Raw genomic sequence first — 17,936 nt, 5'->3', positions numbered from 1 at the left:
TCTATAGATCATTATTTGCAGTGCTCAAAAACCTTCAGCCAAAACTCCATCTCAAAGGACTCCTCATGGCTGACTGTGGGGAAGTGAGGTGGGGAAGCATGTTAGCTAAAGTTAATGGCTGAAGCACTGTGCACTGAAACTTGTGCAAGTAATTTCAGAAGCCATTTTTGCTGGAATAATTAGTAAGGATGGCAAATAATGATCTAAAAAGAAACAAAAAGGATCATATGAGAGCAGATATTATATGATAATAAACAGGCAACAAATATTATATTTTCCTAAATATAAATATTTAGGAAAATATACCGACAGAAGACATAAATGTGGAAAATATGAATCAACACTTTAAGAAACTTAAAATGACTATAGAAATCTTTTTTATTTCTCACAGTGTGAGCTCACTTCATGTACTTTATTGTTTTCTGGCATCTCAAAAGGTCCATTGTTGTTCCATTGTGAATATACTGCATGCATGTGCTAGCTAGAGAATGCCAGGACAGCTAATCAAACATGTGACCAATAAGTACAGGTTTTAAATAAAAAGAAAAAAAAGGGAGCGGGGTCTGTCGAGTTGGAAAGGGAGAGCACAAGAGACTGAGAAAGAAAGATTTACAAGAAACAACTATACAAACTATACCAGCCTAGTGTTAGTCTCTAACTACATAGAGAGCAGCAACTTCCTGGACTGTAATATTATTAGTGTCTAAACTGGAGAGTAAATTACTCAGTGACCAAAAACCTTATCTGGAGCGCTGAGTACATATAAGAATATGAATGTATAAATGTTACCTTTTTCAGACAGCAAAGTCTATGATGACACATTCCACCTGTGGATCTGTTAGCAATTGTGAATGAAGTCTGAGATGTGCTTCACCAGCAATCCAGTCTGGAGTAGGGTTGCCTGTTTTGCTATATGCAAGTAAATTGGACTGTGTCCATAACAAAACCCAAAGCAATAGGTCCCAAGGTGGAGGCTGAATCACAGGTATTTTTTCAGAATTACCTTACAATCCTTTTTTATTTTTAAATGAACAATGTATATATGGGAGATACTGACTGATCTCTGCTATTGCTGTGGCATTCTGACAGTGGGAGACTATCTGCATGCGTGATACATAGACAGTCTATGCCCTGCTGCAACAGGCAATTGTAGAACAGTTGTAGATTTTTCATACATATATATGTAATATACTGTAATATTTTAGTCGTTGTGCAAAGTAAACATATATTTAATGTATTTAACATGTATGTAATGTGTTTTCTTTTAACACACGCTTCTCGTCAAAAGTAAACATAGATTATAATTTTTTTTAACAGTACCCTTTAAAAAACAACCATAACAGGAATATGCTTACCTTTTAATTTTAACATGTATACCTTGTCCGATGTACAAAAAAAAAAAAAAAAAAATATGAGCACTGAATTTTTTTTTTTTTATTATATATATATATATTGTAAATTGAGAGTTTGACAGTATCCTTTTCATTCATGTCTATTTAAACACAGCTGTGGTTTTGGTATTACAAGATTAGAAGGATTGTTCTGCATTTACACTGTTGGCAGGTTAAGCACCGCAGGGGAACAACTGCAAGAGCTGCAAATTGGGGTTCATGCTTCTCCAGAACTGTAAACCATCCTCCCTTTAGGATTTGCATTATCAAGTGTATGCAGAGGTATACTTTCTGCACAAAAGGCTTTGGTTTAGGCACTGGTCTAGTCTCACAAGTGAAATATAACTGGATTTTGGGGGTAAATATGACATTTAAAATACTGTGTAACCTAGCTGCTTAATTAATAAATACTTAAAAAAAGAAAATTTAATCTTAAAAAAAAGCCCTTTAACATGAAATATTTCTGCTAAGAGAAAGTACAAAACAGGTTGATGTCAGATTTAAGGTGGCTCTATACCTAAGCAACTTTGTCGAGATACTAATCAGCAAACAGCGTCCACACATGTGCTATCTCATAGAACTAGTTGAAATACCAGAAAACATACTCAGAAATATCCTTTTCAATATCAACATCCTGGAGTTGGTTGCTAACATTAAGCTGAGCATCCAAATACAACAGGCCCCTTTTTACTACCTCGCTCACTGAATTTACGACCAGTTTAGACCATTAAGCTCTCAATTGTGATTCACTTATTGGGGTAGTTTGTACTAATGCTTACTATTGACATGCTAAAATAACAGGCTGATACCTTCTTTTGTACTGAACTGATTTACATTTAGATTGGTCTTATAGCTTATTCACAAATGTGTTGTTAATGACTACTTAGATTGACAGTATCTTAGGCCTGCAATTCACTAGCCATGTAATTTATGATGCAGCAAGTTTACTTGCTATTTTGCAGCATGCACTCTACATTATTGTAAATCTAGTTTGGCTTTTCTAATTGTGTAAAAAATGTAGGCAGAAGGAACAAACTTATTCACACATTCTGAAAACTAATGGTAGTGCCCTAGAAAATCACAAAGGCAGCTTCATAACATACTGCTTCAGCTTCAGCGAATGAGAAAGAGGACATTGATTGTTCATGTTACATTTGAGCTGCTTATATTTTGTTGGAGGACGTTTGGCTTTATAAAGGAGTAGCTACTCTCAGCTAGCATTGCCATTACAATCTAGGAGGCTCTTCTTAGCAGGGATGGCGGCAGCCAAGAGAACTATCCTGAAGGGTTGGGTGGAGCCGTCTATCTCCTTTTGTTCTGTCTGGTTGGACTATTTGCATGATATCATTCTTTTGGAAAGATCTACAGGTTGGCTACAAATTGGCACAGTTGTTTAATATCAAGTGCATATTATGGCATTTCCTCCTACGACAACTTTCATTCAATTAATTAAGGAATATTTTTTCCTTGATATTTTAGTTTCAATAGTTTATTGTATCTTGTAATATTCTTGTTTTTGTCTTGATATTATGTTGTATTTCTGTATTGCTGTGATATTTTTTGGTCTGTACTGTCGCTCACATTTCCCTCTTCCCAAGGGGTGGGGAAAAGAAAGAGAAAATTAATAAAAATAATTGTTCACAAAAAATAAGAGTAGCTGCAAGGGTGGAATGGGGGGGAGGGGGGCAGTGAGGCATCTGGGTAATATTGATACATTCCTGGTTATTTAGGAAAGTTGCATGTGTTGTCCATTCTCCTGGGTTGTAGGGCATGGGGGTGAGACTTCAGGATCTACCCAAATTGTCCAAAAGTTGGCCAGTAGGTGAATGGACTGACAATTGTAGCATTTAGCTTCTCAGGTCAAAATGGGGACATGTATTATTCTGTATAAATGTAAGGTATGGACCATGGCAGTTAGAAAAGGGTAAAATCAATGTGTTGCTTGATCTCCTCAACATTAATTATTATTATTAATTAGTCATTTAGCAGACGCTTTTATCCAAAGCGACCTGCAGACTCTTGGGGGTGAACTATGCATCACAACTGCTGCTGCAGAGTCATTTACAATATGACCTCAGTTTTATGTCTCATCCGAATGGCGTCTGGGCCTGCAGTTTCCCATTGAAAATAGATAACTGTGTCCAAATACAAAACATAATGCCTCACCAGACATTAAAAAAGTACCACCACCTTCAGTCGGGCAGCAGTGTGGAGTAGTGGTTAGGGCTCTGCCCTCTTGACCGGAGGGTTGTGGGTTCAATCCCCAGTGGGGGATACTGCTGTTGTACCCTTGAGCAAGGTACTTTACCTAGATTGCTCCAATAAAAACCCAACTGTATAAATGGGTAATTGTATGTAAAATAATGTGATATCTTGTAACAATTGTAAGTTGCCCTGGATAAGGGCGTCTGCTAAGAAATACAACCATACCACCTTGGCCTTCAGGATTTTTTCCACAAACACCATTTGGATCTCAAATAGATGTAAAGTATTTAAACTACAACCTATACCAGTATTGGTACATTTGATTTAACAGTAAACTTTAACCTTTATTTTGTGCAAAATGTCACTGTAAATGAAAATGGCAGCATATGGTTATATATTTACAAATATGTATTTATCTTCACTGGTGTCCTAGGGCTAAGTTACAGTTACTGTGCATTCAAGCATACAGCAAGCCTACAAAAGTATTATTGTACCCACTTCTTGTGGTGTTCTTAGAAGGCACATTGGATTAAGACAGGCCCTTAAATAATTATTGTTCATGATTGTGTGTGTGTGTGTGTGTGTGTGTGTGTATATATATATATATATATATATATATATATATATATATATATATAGTGTGTGTGTGTGTGTGTGTGTGTTTGCCTGAGACTTTTTAGTCTGTCACATTTGCTTTAGTGATGTTATCATCACAGTAAATTCCTCCAACAGAAATAGTTAAACAACAGGACCATCATTTATACTTTATAATGGCTGTGGTGATGCCATCATTTTTATTGATCTAGGTCCTTGTCTGCAGGGTCAGCAAACATCTCATCACTATTCTGTAATTATTGATATAAATAGCTCTCATAAAGAATGCACCATAAAAGGTAATGTAGGTACACTAGTTGGAATCATTGAGAAAACCAAAACATCCTGATATAATTGATTTTTAAAATATTATTCACATTTTTGTGTACCTACATTACCCTTTTATATTTTGATTTTGTTCCTTTTGGTACACAGCAGTTTTCTTTTTTCAAATTTGTACATATTTATTTTTTACAAAAGTAAAAAGGCTTGTATGTATTCGCTTCAAATTACTTGTTCACACGTTATAAATGCTATTATTTAAGAATGTTTTATTTTTGATGTTGTGTTCCATTCAGTCCTCATGGTAGGCCTATTAAATTAAGATGACATTTGGGCTGTATTATGCCAGTAGAAACTTGTGTGTCTGTCATTTGTGGTGACGTATTACAAAAATAAAGTAGCTTACAGTATGGACTAGTATGGACTAGTCTCTCTCTAGATCTGCATCAGTTACATATGCAATTTCACGTAATTGAAAACCATGCGTTTCCCCTTTATGTTGATGTATTTGTACCTTTTGTTAGCAGTTTTCCTCACTACAAGCAATATGCGTCCTTGTTCTTTGGCTCATACAAGGGGGGCTGGGACACAAAAATCGTACGATGCAGCAGACAGCCGTGTGGTTGTACAAGATCTGCCTACAAATCTTGTCCTGTAGTAACCCTGACCGCGACCTTTCCCCTGTATTGGCTTCCCAGCAGAGCTGGTCGCGTGATCACTACTCTGTTGCCTGCTGATTCCAATGCAACATGGCTGCCTTCAGCAAATCTATTCCGCACAACTGCTACGAAATTGGGCATACCTGGACTCCTTCCTGTACCCTTTCAACACTCCAAGTTACCGCCGGAGCCCTTGAGGTGTCCTTTAAAATCTACGCACCTTTATATCTCGTAAGTTAAATATCTTGTGAGTTAAATTCTTTAAACGATGCAGTTTGCATGGCAGTAGTTTGAATAGCTCGGTTCAGCAATGCACCCACTGTACTTCTTCAGCAATAAATAAGGCCTGCTTTGTGAATGAAAATGTATAATGCATTGCAGGCAGTTTATGCGAAAGTGAAAGAAACCTTTTTGTTTGAAGAGCAATTCATAAAAAAATAGAAGGTTGTGTTTCGCTGGGAATTAAACGTTTCAGGCTCTCGCATATATTATGTTTACAGTAACTTTGTCGATATCTGCTGAGCAACTTTAATTTTTACGTGTCAGGTTGTAATTGTTACCTTGCTGAGCTTGCATTTTCTTGCAAAATGAACGGCAGTGGTCTGTAATGACAGTTGAATTAGTCGTGACTGACACAACTGTACTACTAGTGGCAAATTCAGTAATTTTAGTTATTACAATTGCTGTCAGATATATATTATTTACAATATGACAGTAATTACTCTGATCATGAGCAGATGGGAATGCGTTCTGTTGTGTTTATTTTTTTTATATATTCTTCTAACCTGTTCATGGTACACAAACAAGTATACCTGCCAATAGTATCTGCATACCGACATTTTGATTTGGTAACAATTTCGTGTTCCTCAGGTCAAGTGTTTTGATGGTGCCGTAAAAGTGTATTTATTTGTCACAGAAATAAGGATTTCAGAATCTAAAATTGTATCTAAAACCTAAACCACTTGCTGAATCCTAACATTTGTCAGGCATTTGTGTAATACTGTACTGCTTACCGGCATTAATCCAGTCTCTTGACCTCCAAACCAGTTATTACATATTAGGTAAATAACCCTATTACTGTGCTATATAGACTTGTCCAGGATGAACAAAGACATACTACAGTACATTTTAGGTCTGAGACTCCTTCTATATGTAACATAAATAACATTTTTAAAATAATTTCATCACATTCACCCCAAATGAACCTTAGATAAATGCAGTGAAGCAATATTTGTGGCGTTTAGTATACTGAAATAATTTCTTTCTTTGTTTCAAGCTGATATACTATCAGACATACATCCTGCCTGAATATATTTTATTCATGTTTTACTAGAGAGTCGAATAGATAAAATATTGTTATTTTATGTATGATTGTTTATTTTATGACCTCAAGGGAAGATGGAGGCTGCCAGTATAAACACCTCTAACGGTATTTACATGACAAAAGCCTAATCTAGTTTATCAGCATTTGCAACAAAACTGCATCATGTGAACACACTTTGTTTTTCAAAACAACTTGGAAATAAAATTGGTTTTATTACATCTTAACAGAAAAAAAAGCCTGAAGCTGGAACACATTGTGTTAACTAGATATGTCAAACTTACTTTTTTTAAATATATATATAAAGGCCCACAAAATTATAAAATTTAGGAGGTGTTTGTCCAAATACCCAATTTTGATGAAACTTGGTGTATACATTTAGCATAGGTTTTTGAGATTATGTCTGAACACACATTCTTGTACTTACTGTGTCACACAATACTGGTCCAATCTTTTGTTGCAATTTTTTCACTGTAGCACGGGAGTCGATTATCCAATATGAATAAAGTTTTTAATACAGTCCCATTGCTTTTTAAGTAAATCTATGAAACAGGTAGCTTGTGCAAGCCATCATAAATTGTTTAAAGATACCTGGGCACAGAATCAGATTTAGGGGACAACGTTAGGATACAGGCAAAGTGATTTCCGGCTGCAAAACACCCATATGACCCTCCAAAAACTTTGCATCTCCCCTGACAAGGTGCAAACCATTGTAGAAGCGAGTAATAAAGAGCTGTATAAAAACCACACACCTTCAGAGACCTGTCATTGGCTTCAGGGTGGCTGCTGTGGTTCACTTCCTGATGTGGCGACGCATGGCTCTTATTGAGGACAGGCAGGAAAACCTTTTGGAGGAGAAGGGCAAGACGAAAAAGACCTTGCATATTCAAACCCGGGGTCACTTTGTTTGGGATGGATTGTCCTCTCCGCTTGCCTCTCCAGCGGTGTGTGAGCTGTGATGTGGATGGCAGCCCTCCTGCTGCATTGCGAGTTTCGCTTTTGTTCGCCGCTGCAGGTCCTGTCACCTTTTCTTCACCTGGTTGACTGTCCTCCTGGTACCTCCGACAGCATTGACTTTCTCTGTTAGAGGACCATATTGGCCTCACTGGTACCATAACTGATGTTGACTGTGGCTTTTCCAAATAAGTTTCATGCTGAGTGACCTCAGCCGTAAGGATTCTCAGCTCCTGCTCAGAAAACCTTTTCTTTTCCGTGTGCAAAGAGGGCTTTGCTACACTTACTCTGACGTTTTTTTTGTTTGGGTTCAATTGTTTGCACTGCGCCTATCCTTACATCAGCCCCTTAATGTCAAACATGTCTTCCCCAAAACATTCTTCTAGTCTAGCCCTAAACAGATTCAGTTCCCCCATCTTCATGACTTCATATATCTTAGTCTTTTTACTTGTTGCATTTCCAGTTTATAAATAAGATTCAGATGTAGATATTTTTCTTTTTTTTTCCCGAAAAAGTGACGTTGTGCCAGACCAACGTCGCTTTAAAGCGGGTCCCAAATTGAAAAACATTTTCACCATCACTGCTCGCAGTCATCCATTTGCATGCAACTGACCAACCTGTGAAGTAGTCTGTAATCATGCAGAATGATAACAACATAGATTACTCATGTAGCTATATTTTTAGGCTGCTGTTAATTCATGTGCCGTTTTGGATGCTTGTGCTGTAATTATTCATCCTGGCTTTGAAAAATGACCTGTTGCTGAGCAGAAAAATATATCCCAGCTGACAAGGCCAGATATATTTCATTGAGTTGGGGTGGAATCCAGGTTTTTTTTTTTAATTGAAAAAACCTTTTGTTTATAACATTTCTGCAGTTCATCCCAGGATTTCTTTCAATCTATTTTTAGATGTTTCTGGCTATTGATATGTCATGATGAAATTGTTATAAATAAAATGTTTCAATACTTGACAGTAGAAACCTTATTTGAAGATCACACTTTCTTTATACCAGCCTTTTTATGAAGAAAGTGTGTTTAATTTCCATAGAGAATGTACATATAATTCAGTTAGCTGTACTTGCAAGGATTAGCCTATATCTTCTGAACACCGTGTCTGATGGATGAGTGAACAGCCTAGCTTCTTAATGAAATGAAACTGGAACATTTATAGGTTTTTAAAACAAATCAATCCCACAAAACACCCCAGAACCTACCACTAAATAGATCATAAAGATGAGGTGAGTGCACATTCATGTGATTTGCCGTGGTATGCAAACACCCATCTAATTGGCTGCATTTAAAAAAAAACAAAAAACAATCAAAACCAATCTAAAAAAATACACAAGTCAACAAGTTAAGGGTATTGAAAACACAGTATTCACAGTTATGGTATGTATGTCATTTGCAGAGAATTGAAAAGTTTGTTGTTTTTTTTTTTTGCATGGATATGCCAGTCCTTATTTAAGACTTTAAATAGTCTTTTGAATAAAGCATGCTTTTTGTAGCTCTTAGTGTAAATAACCAGCTAGAATGGCTCAAACTGATAGGTATTGTCCAGAATTGACAAATCATTGGGCAGGGGTAACTGATTGCGTCCATTGCATTAATCATCAAATGTGTCATGCAAAGATTACTTTTGTTGTACATGAGATCTTCCTGGCATCAGCTACAAAACGTTATGAACAAAAACATTTTTTTTATATATTTTTTTGAGACAGCTCCTTCATAACACGTCTGGTCATCACCTTGTTTATATTCAGTAAAAAATAATTTGAGGAGAGCAAAGCTGTCAGGCTGTAAGCAGTAAATAGAACAGTCCCAACCGGGGCATTCAGAAAGTTTTACATTACAGAATAGGTATTCGTTTTCAATTCCACACATTTACACTGAAGCTATCATGCAAATGGAATTTCTGCATAGGCACACTCTGTTGTTCACTTCAGAGCATGCTAAATACTGTGCGTGACTTACTCACATATAATTCCTTTTGTATTCCAAATAGCGTGTGCTATTGAGAATGCTGGTACTTTATCTGTAGTATACTCTGAATACAGGGATCACTGGCACATTGCTGGAATACATATTCTGCATGCCCATTATTCCAAATAGAAACCAAATCCTTCTTGCACACAAACCCTTATAAACGTTTACCATAGTAAAAGCACAGAAGAGTGTAAATAAGCATTCTAAAGAATAGCGATGTATGGTAAAAGCATATTAATAAACATGGCAAACCAGGGTAAACTGTGGTAAATGCACAATATAATAACCATTGAAAAAGCTTTGTAAAACTGCAAAAATACCATGGTAAAGTTTTATAAAGGAACATAGTGAAGGCTTAGTATTAAAAGAATAAAGCTGTAACTACAGTATAGGACACATCAAGTGTACGAGGAGAGAACAGTGGTTAAAATTGGGGACCAAAGGTCGGAAGGTACACTTTGTACTAACTACCATTAATATGTAAGCAAATATTTGTATATTAAACAGTAGCTGTCATTATGAAACATTTGCGGTGTTAGTTACATATAATCTAAAAGCTAAGTTCAAAATGTAACACAGTTTATGTTAGTTGTATTACTGATTTATAATTGAGCTGCTGTAGCTTTGAGAGTGAGCTTATGTGCCACAGTGCTTGCAGGGATGGTGGAGGAGTTATGGTTCTAGTACAAGTGTGTAGTCAGTCTGTTACTTTGGTAGCTTCAAACTTGCAAGAATATTATTTAATCATATGCTTGCTTGTATAATCAGAAAAGGCATAATCAAGTTACTGTATATCTGGGAAATGCAAGAATAAATGTTACCTGGATTGGTTTCACAATCGTCTGTCTGGAAGTGGCTACAGTTGTATTTAATACAATTTCATATCACTAGCAAACAGGTGTGATTAATAGATCGGATGATTAATTGATCAATTAAAACCCCTAAAGTGAATACGAAAAATATACCAAAAATATAGCGATTAGTGGTGCAATTGGCAGCCTAATCGATGCATTGGCGTTTTATTTTTCAGAATAAAGAACAAACATTAGTTTTTTTTTTTTAATGGAAGATCCAATAACTAAAAAAAACGCTGTACATAACAGTTAAACATTTTATATACAAAGCAAAGCAAAACATTTTAATTAATCTCACAAATTTAACTACCATACTAAATTCAGCTTCTGTTTATTATTATTATTATTATTTTTTTCTTAGCAGACGCCCTTATCCAGGGCGACTTACAATTGTTACAAGATATCACATTATACATTATTTCACATTATACAGATATCACATTATTTTACATGCAATTACCCATTTATACAGTTGGGTTTTTACTGGAGCAATCTAGGTAAAGTACCTTGCTCAAGGGTACAACAGCAGTGTCCCCTACTGGGGATTGAACCCATAACCCTCCGGTCAAGAGTCCAGAGCCCTAACCACTACTCCACACTGCTGCCCACTGTTTATATAATATTGCCCTAACCCAAACCCTAACCCCAAAAAATTACCAATCTTTATTTCAGTTTCTTCCAAAAATACGTATTGCCTTAATTTTTAAATCAAGAAAACGTGAATACCTCTGATTTGGCTTGTCCAACACGAATGTAGAGGCCTAAAGTGTGTATCCTAGCAACGCGCTGGCATTGTTTATCTACTGTACCAGCACTAAAAGAAGCACATTCTCACATTCTCAAGGTTTTAATGCAAACCGGCAACAGGAGTTCTAATTTGATGCATCGATTCACCAATATTAATCGAAGCTCTGGAAATTTAAGTACAGGTGATCAATAATCAATGCATCGATTAATTGTTGCACCACTAGTAATGATACACATTTTTCTTATGAGCTTATCTAAGCAAAATGCCATTTGCTGTCTCTTCACTGGTGTAATAGTCGATAAATGTTTTAAAACTGGATGCATATTCAACTCTTTCCTGTCAATTCTAGGTGTGTTGAAACACGAGTGAATTATTTTCCTAGAACAATGTATGATATCTGTTTCAGATAGCAGCAATTCTTCGAAGGAGAAAGAAGGAATATTACTTGTACAGACTTCTACCTGAGATCCTCCAGTCCACCTCATTCCTCACTACTAATGGAGGGCTTTACATTGCTTTCTTCTGCATTCTCAGGTAATGATAATGAAAGCTTTTTTAAAAAAAAAAAGTCTTCCATAACTTCAGAAATCTCAATAAAAATATGAGGTAATCAAAAAAGGTACACTGATTGAAGACACTTTCCGAAATGTTTGTCTACCATAAAGTTTTACTGTGTGACAAAGTAAGCGTAATTGTCAATGTTACATCGTTATCTACAGTACCCCTGGAGCAGTGAAGCATTCTGTTTTTTCTATGTCATTCACTTTCTTTCTAGATAACTCATTATTGTAATGGATAAATGTGTAGGTAGACACCTATTAATATTGATGGTAAATACCCCAAGGGAAGTTACAGGGTCAAACAGTTAAATATACCATAACTGATTCAGTTACTGATTTTGTACGGCACAAGCAGTGATCCAGTGCTTTATTCACTTAGCTAGTGCAAGGACAGAGTATGGGATTAGCAGTAAAAATGGTAAGCTCAGCTGTATGGGTAGAAACGTTTGTGGTTCTAGAATATTGAGACTATAATAATTCTATAACATTTATAATGGAATGTTTCACAGATGTTCTTTTTCAATGTTTCAGGAGAATACTTGGGAGATTCTACTCATGGTCTGCTGGATTTGGAGCGGCTTTGCCTGCGTCCTATTTGGCCATTCTTCTTGAGCGTAAAAGCAGGTAAAACTTTTAGTACGTTATATTAAGTATAACAATGACAGGCAATGCAGATTGCATTCAGGTTCATACAGTATTTCTATGATGCTTTATAATCATGTAGCAAAACCAGTAAAAAAGAAGAAAAAAATAACACTAAGACGTATGTTATTGGATTGGTCTACAGCAGGGGTCTCCAGCCCTGGTCCTAGAGAGCTACTGTGGCTGCTGGTTTTCGTTTCAGCCAATCTCTCGGTTACTTAATTGAACCAATTATTGGCTTAATTAGTGAAGATTAACAAGTGTCCCAGATCTTTAGCCACTGATGATATAAAGACTCCTAAAAAACCTGCTGGGTAGGGGCTCTCCAGGACCAGGGTTGGAGACCCCTGGTCTACAGCTACTAATGTTGTTACAAATTATTACACATCTAGAGTTTGAACAAAAAGATTTCCTCACTTACCTAAAATTTTTGTAAACTGTAAATTACTTTATGAAACAAAACCACTTTAAAAATAAGTAGGTTTTCCTACTGCTAAAAAATGGACAAACTTGTGTTCTGTGTTACAGACAGCTTCCTCCAAAACTGTTATAAAAAAATACAGTAATCAGTTCACACTAAATTTAAATAAACTGAATGTATTACATTCAGTAGAGCTATAATTAAGATGATTAAACATTTACTATATTACTGTAGATTTTATTGCGCAGTATTATAATAAAATCACAATTAAGTTGTCTGATGTTTTAAATAGAAAAAAAATTATGCTTAGCTGACAGTGAAGATAATACAAGTTATGCTGCTAAACTGGGGGGGGGGGGAGCTAATACACCAGTGCAACATATGCGCCGGTGTGTCTAATATTAAACTACAGTACTAGTGCCACAATGGGATTACTATGGCTCACGCAAACTTAACTGTCAACAACCTGATTATTTTTTCTGGATGTACGGCATTGAGGTGATGTTGCTGGGTAGAAACACAAAACCACTGTTCTATAGTTATCTCAATATCCTTAGTCATTTTGAATGTTAAACGCAAGCTTTCAGACTCTTGACTGACCTCCTCTCGACCCAGACACGTGTAAGTGGACAAAAAAAAAATTGCTACATCTCTATGAATTTCCTTATTCCCACCCTCCAGAACTATTGATTTGTCAACATTCAGACTGAACCCGCCCCTGGGATCCTTAGCAAAGAGGTATTTTTTAAAAAAGCCGAGTAAACTTATCAAGTCTTCCGTTCGTTGTAACTGCAATGCAGTATTATAATGCAGGTGTCTTTGAGACTGGATAATGTAGGATAGTCAGACAAAAAATGCTACACAATAGGTTTGAAATTGTGAGTTGCGGAATTTTGCTGAAAAGCATGGCAATTGCAATGCTGATAAGAGTACGTGATGAGACGCTACAAAGACAAATTTAAATATGGTGAAAGAAAATAGGTTAATACCGATGTGATGTAGGATGTATAACTTGATTTTGCTTACTGGTGCACTGTTTATTATTACTTACTTTTTAAATCCATTCAAGTACCATTTGTCATTGGTTTACACTGTTACTACTGGAATTTACAGTAGTAGTGTTATGTTGGTGTATTTTGGCATTTGCATTTAAATTTGCTTGAACCAATTATTTTGAAAAACGGAAGTGTTTCTAATAGCAGTTTAACTAAAAATGAAAAACAAGAAATGTCAGCACGAGCTGTGTAAGACACATGTTATTATCTGTTTTTCTTTATGGTTTGGATGATTTGTGGGTGGCTTCTTTTCCTCTGGTAAAGATGTTTTAAGACAGCTAAATATTTGACCATATAACTTTTTTTACAGGTTTTGTCTAGGCAAGACAAATTATTTTCATACTTTTAATTTGGTCTTTTGCGTACTCACTTGATTACCGTATGGTCGCTCCACTTTAAAACCTTGCACAAGTACTGGGTGATCAAAGGTAAAAATGTTGCCATTTGATGTAAAGCAGGTTTCTGTGACCTTTGTTTTTGTTTTAACCATGCAATGTGGAAGGAAAGTTTTGTGCCAGTTTGTGTTTTGGGGGTCTGTCTGATACCATCACCAAATATTTGGTTTGAATTTCCAATACACTTTCTTTAAATGGCAGGAATGAACAGCACATTTTACCTAGCCAGCAAATTCAATGTGTAAACTCTGTACATAAAATCTCTGTACACAACACAGTGCAAGCGAGCTGACAGTTTTGGTGTAGCGAAGTACTGAACTTCAATGACAAAATAAAAGCATTGTAAGAACAGGAAAGACAGACACTTGTCATTGAAAGGTTTTTTTTTTTTTTTTTTTTTTTTTTTTTTGGCTGTACTGAGTAGCTTAGTTATTATTTAGAGTTTTAAAGGTTATATCAGTCCTATGATGAACATGGGCTTTCTCAGTATTTAAACACTAAGCAAAGCAGATTCATTCATTCAAATTCATTCAAAACCAAAACAGCATTTGCTCCAGTGCAAAGTTTGCACCACTTGAAATAAAACAAAGAATTAGCATACTAATACAAAATATAAGCAAACAGCTAAAAGGAATAAACAACAAATGCTTAACGATGGTATCTTTCGACTTCCATTCCAGCTGACATTTGCAAAATCTGCACATCATTATTTTGTTGCCGTTGTTATGCGCGGTTTAGGCATTTTAGACACAAACATCTCTTCTCTTGCATCACAATTTTAATTCCCAAATGACTCGCTCCAAATTATACATCTGCACAAGTGCTAGTCAGAGCTTCCGTTTCCCTTCAGACATGTCTGTGGTAATGGCTCAGCCTTGACAACTACGATTGCAAGTATTTTTTTTAAAAGTATTTTTTGTATAAACCTCCCAGTTTTAAAAATGTAATTCCTTTGTAGTGATCCATGTAGTAATTCCCGCCGTAATTGTGTTCACCCCGCTGCTCTGTATTTGCCAACACTGGTTTGTTTACCTCTGTTTCTGTAATCCTAGCCTGCATGTGGGCATGCTCTGTGTCTCCCCTGTGATTAGCTCTTGTCTGACTGTCCTCATTGGCTGCTAATTGTCTGTGCCCTTTGGTCCTACTGTGCGACTGAAGTCCAATGGGATGTGTGGCCAATAAGGGGGCTGGGCTAAGGTTAACCCTTTGCTGCCGACGTGCTGTAATTTTGTAACTTTTGTTACGATGACAAAACATGTCATATCTCAGCCGTCCAACCAGCAAACTTTTTTTTTTTTAAAGCGTGGGTCATAGCCATGACTACGTGGTGTGTCATGATACCATTGGTTTAGGTCTAGGACAGGTGGGACATATAATATTTTCAAGATGAAGACGAGTGTCCTTGCCAGCGCCATTACGACTGCATGCACAGCGCATTCGAAGTTCTGTATCTCTGGTTTTACAATTCCAAGAGTGCTAATCTACATATCATCTAAACGGTAAGTACTTGGGCTAATTAGCCATATTGTTTTTTTTTTTTACAACTTTATATTTGTTTTTTTTGTGTTGAGTACATTTGCAGTGTTTTGTTTTTTTTTCCCTGCTGTGTCAGCTAATTTTTGTTTACTTTTTCTAGGCGATTCATTATTTTTCTGTAGTCGTTATTATTATTTAGCTATGCATTTATTATTATTTTTAACATAATCTTTTTTATTCGATGTGTAAAAGAATGAGGAATAATTATTTCATTTTGTTTTATTGGCTTAGTTTTTATTTTTACTTTGTGTATGTAGCCTATGTAAAGAACAGACATTATTTAGCTGTAGTTATTATTATTATTATTATTATTACTATTATTATTATTATTTAGTCATGTTTTTTATTTAGTTTACTGTGTGTGTGTGTGTGTAAAGAACAGAGACATTAATTAGCTGTAGTCATTATTATTTAGCCATGTACTGTATTTTATTAGTTTACTTTTACTTTGTGTGTCTGTGTAAAGAACAATTATTATTATTATTATTATTATTATTATTATTATTATTATTATTATTATTATTATTAATTTACTTTTTTCTGTGTGAAAAAGGATGGAGAATTTATTATTATTATTATTATTATTATTATTATTATTATTATTACTATTATTATTATTATTATTATTATTATTATTAATAATTGGTATTTATTTTATTGTTTTATGTGGAGGAGGGCCCTGACTGAGGATGCCGTTCCCATTTACAAACCACCTGTACCAACCCTAACCCTAACCCTAACCCTAACACTAACCCTCGACACCCGTCTCGTCTTCTCACTCTGTCCACGTGCCGGAACGGACGAGCTTGAAAAAGAATTTCTGGCTTTGCCACTGTAAATGCAGAAGAGAGCATTGCACCCTGATTGTATGCATGGCACCAGAATGCAACGTGAAGCCGCTTTGCTTAGTTAAAAATGGGAACTGTTTTCAGATTTGGCACTTCCCCAAAGGTGATTATTTTCATTAAAACTAAAATAAAAGTAGGTCTCCATACGTGAACAGGGTGCTTGTTGTTCAGTGTCATCATTTTGCATGTTGCCTCATTGTTCTTATTGCAAGTTGTCTCACTGTTCATTCACTGTTCTTATAGCATGTTGTCTTGTTTTCTAATTGCATGTTGCCTAACAGTTTACAGTGTTCTTGCTGCATGTTTTCTCTTTTTCGTCTTTCTTAAGGCAATTTACTGTAAGTAGTTTACTGATCATTATCTTGTATAAAATGTTAACTTCATAAAAAAAAATGTTATAAAGTATTAATTTTCTGCAATAAAATGTTTTAGCATCATTTTTATTTATTCTAGTTTTGAAAATAAATAAATTGTCTCCCTCCCTCCCAAATAAAATTCTCAATATGCTTTGTAATATGCTTCTTTTTTTTCAAATCATTTTTTTTTTTACTTGATGACTTGTGTGTTGTTTCTTTATTTTTATACTGAAATATAATTGTATCTCAAACAGGGCAATCATGTTTCCAATCTCACTTTTTGGCAAGTCTTAGCCCTGGTCTGCCTTTGCCATTTCGGAGGTTGATTTTTGTAAAATACTATGCATTGCAAAACCTTATCTAGCTGTGCAACTGTGCAAGATATTTCAATTCTGATTTCAGATTTGAAATCCGTGGAAAATTGTGCAGCTTGAATATGTAAGGTGTTTTTTTAGTTTTTTTATAGAACACTTGGAAAGAGGTTGAAATTGGCAATTTTTAAACATATGATTTATTATTTTTCATATTTTGATAATTTTTTGGGAGGTGTAGCTCATGTGAAAAAAAAAAAAAAAAAAAATTCACCCCACATTACTGGAAAGATCTACTCAATGCCTTTCTGTAGGTGTATTGGGTTTTAATTTCTAATTTAAGGTTCCAAAGCTACAAGTGCTTAAACACAAAGTGTTCATATTTATGACCAAATGTGGTCATTCCCCATAGGCAGCATAGGGTTAAAAGAAGGCGCTGTGACATCATTTTGTGTTGTTGTTGGTCTTGTAACCTGAGTAGCTGGAAGAGCTGTGGTCTCTGTGTGTGGGAGAAAGGCGTGCTGAATAAAAGCCCTTTGGAAAGAAACAAGTGTCTCCCTCGTTTTGCTTTATAATGATTTTTTGTTTTATTTTGTTTTATTTTTTCCTTTCGTTTTATTTTGTTTTATAGGTTGCATTCCGTGCTGTTTCGTATTTGTGAAAAACACGGGGCTCCAAGTATAACCAACGTATTATTTGTACCATATTACTGTAAAAAAAGAAGAGAAGACGCGAATTCCGGGTCTGCAGCCAAAATCGTACACAATCCAACAAGCTTCAGGATAGATCAGAGTTGCACGAAGCAGTTAATGATACTGAAAC

At 35.6% G+C, this 17,936-nt stretch overlaps 1 protein-coding gene across 1 annotated transcript in view; it reads left to right on the top strand.

The window, feature by feature from the left end:
- The first annotated feature begins 5,184 nt into the window (after positions 1–5,184).
- Positions 5,185–17,936, top strand: part of LOC117972790 (transmembrane protein 135-like) — a 104,435-nt gene continuing 91,683 nt past the window's right edge. The window contains exons 1-3 of the mRNA XM_059028503.1: positions 5,185–5,362; positions 11,397–11,524; positions 12,082–12,174. Coding sequence (XP_058884486.1) covers positions 5,222–5,362; positions 11,397–11,524; positions 12,082–12,174 — 362 coding nt within the window. The 5' untranslated portion in view covers positions 5,185–5,221. The remainder of the gene's footprint in view (positions 5,363–11,396; positions 11,525–12,081; positions 12,175–17,936) is intronic.

This window comes from Acipenser ruthenus, chromosome 8 (genome assembly GCF_902713425.1).
Source record: "Acipenser ruthenus chromosome 8, fAciRut3.2 maternal haplotype, whole genome shotgun sequence".
NCBI classification, from domain to species: domain Eukaryota; kingdom Metazoa; phylum Chordata; class Actinopteri; order Acipenseriformes; family Acipenseridae; genus Acipenser; species Acipenser ruthenus.
Note: the sequence above shows the minus strand (reverse complement) of the source record. Positions and strands in the feature narration are given on the sequence as shown.